Source organism: Amblyomma maculatum, chromosome 2 (genome assembly GCF_055883805.1).
Source record: "Amblyomma maculatum isolate TAMU_Amacu chromosome 2, ASM5588380v1, whole genome shotgun sequence".
Classification (NCBI taxonomy): domain Eukaryota; kingdom Metazoa; phylum Arthropoda; class Arachnida; order Ixodida; family Ixodidae; genus Amblyomma; species Amblyomma maculatum.
The window spans coordinates 103,820,349-103,822,079 of NC_139345.1; the positions used below are offsets into that span (position 1 = coordinate 103,820,349).

General features: G+C 60.7%; 1 protein-coding gene across 1 annotated transcript; it reads left to right on the plus strand.

Moving 5' to 3' along the window:
- The first annotated feature begins 305 nt into the window (after positions 1-305).
- On the plus strand, positions 306-1,421 carry Cdk5alpha (Cdk5 activator-like protein). Its single transcript, XM_084592768.1, has one exon. It carries the CDS (start codon positions 306-308, stop codon positions 1,419-1,421), a length of 1,116 nt encoding a protein of 371 aa, XP_084448894.1.
- The last annotated feature ends 310 nt before the right edge of the window (positions 1,422-1,731 follow it).

Consider the following 1,731-nt stretch of genomic DNA (forward strand, 5'->3'; position numbering starts at 1 on the left):
CCGGCGCAGCGGCGTTGCGATACAGCGCCGAGGGTGACGCCATGGCTTCGCGCTGCGACCGCTGGCAGTGAAAGGGCCTCGAGTAGAGCGCATGCGCATTATCGCCGTCGCCAGGGCAACGCAGCTCGAGCGAATCGGCCCCTCTTCGATCGGCCCCAGAGAGAGCGCGGGCGACATGTTGGACGACGGTTGCCTCCGCCGCCACAGCGCAAGCTGAGGGAACTCGCAGTCGTCAAGCCCCCGGTCGCCCCGAGTGAAGCCTCGTGAAGGAAGAAGCAGCAGTCGTCGGGCAGGCCTCATCTACCATGGGGACTGTGCTCAGTTTCTCCCCACGAGACCGAAAGCCGCAGAGCTACAGTGAGTACAACCTGTACAGCTACGAGCAACTCAACAACGCCAAGAACAACCAGCATTCCGCCAAGATGGGCCACCACCAGGACAGGATGGCGGCGCAACCGGCGCAGACCCAGCCGCCGCTGGCCGGAGGGGGCCACAATCACCACCACTACCACCACGGAAACCACCACGGCCACCACCACAACAATAACAACAATAACAACAACAACAACAACAACCAGAATCACCACAACAGCAACAACCTCAAGAAGCACACGCTGTTCATCAACGCACTCAGCTGGAAGCATTTTAACGTCTCCACCAAGAAGAAGGCCGAGAAGAGCAAGTCCGCGGCCGCGCAACGCCAGCCGCTCGAACCCGTCGACCCAAACAAGAATGTGCATAAGTCGCTATCCTGCTACAACCTAGGCCTAGACATCGTGGGCTCTGGACGCGCTCTCGTCGACAGGCCGCCAACAGGAGCCAAGCCTGCCCCGCCTCCTCTGCCGCCCAAGCCCGCTGTGGTGAGACCGGCCCCACCTAAGCCCGCCGGTTCACTCCAACAAACAGCAGGCGGGAGTCCCCAGCGGAAGACGGTCATCCAGGCTTCAACGTCCGAGCTCCTACGCTGTCTGGGAGAGTTCCTCGGGCAGCGCTGCAAGCGGCTGCGAGACTTCCAGCCAGGCGACGCGGTCCTTTGGTTGCGCACAGTGGACAGGTCTCTGCTCTTGCAGGGCTGGCAGGATATCGCCTTCATCAACCCTGCGAACGTGGTCTTCCTGTACATGCTGGTGCGTGAGCTCGTCGACGAGGAAGTGTCCAGCGAGCGTGAGCTGCAGGCCGTGGTCCTGACGTGCCTGTACCTGTCATACGCGTACATGGGCAACGAAATATCGTACCCGCTCAAGCCGTTCCTGGTGGACGAGAACCGAGACAAGTTTTGGGACCGCTGCTTGCTTATCATCGACACCCTGAGCTCCAACATGCTGCGCATCAACAGCGAGCCAGGCTTCTTCACTGAGGTCTTCACTGAGCTCAAGGCGTGCGCGCCTCAACCGGCAGCAGCAACGGCGCGCGTCTGTTGAAGACCGCCCATCGCCCCGTGGAGACCGGGGCGCCACACTAGCGTCAACAGTTCGCCAAACTTGTGCCCCCACGAGCCGCGTTATGCGAAGCAGCAACGTGAGGGTCCAACACCCGTCCTTCTGTCCAAGCCGTCACCTCGGCATTGTGCTCCCGGTGTACCGAGTGTCAAGACACTGTTGCCCTTCACACTACGGCGCACGCTTATTAACGGCTCACTGTCCCTGATGCTGTTGCTTTTTCCGTCGCCATTTTGTCTCCAACCCTGACCGTTATCAGCGTTAAGAGTGAGAGGCCTGCAAACTCGAATGT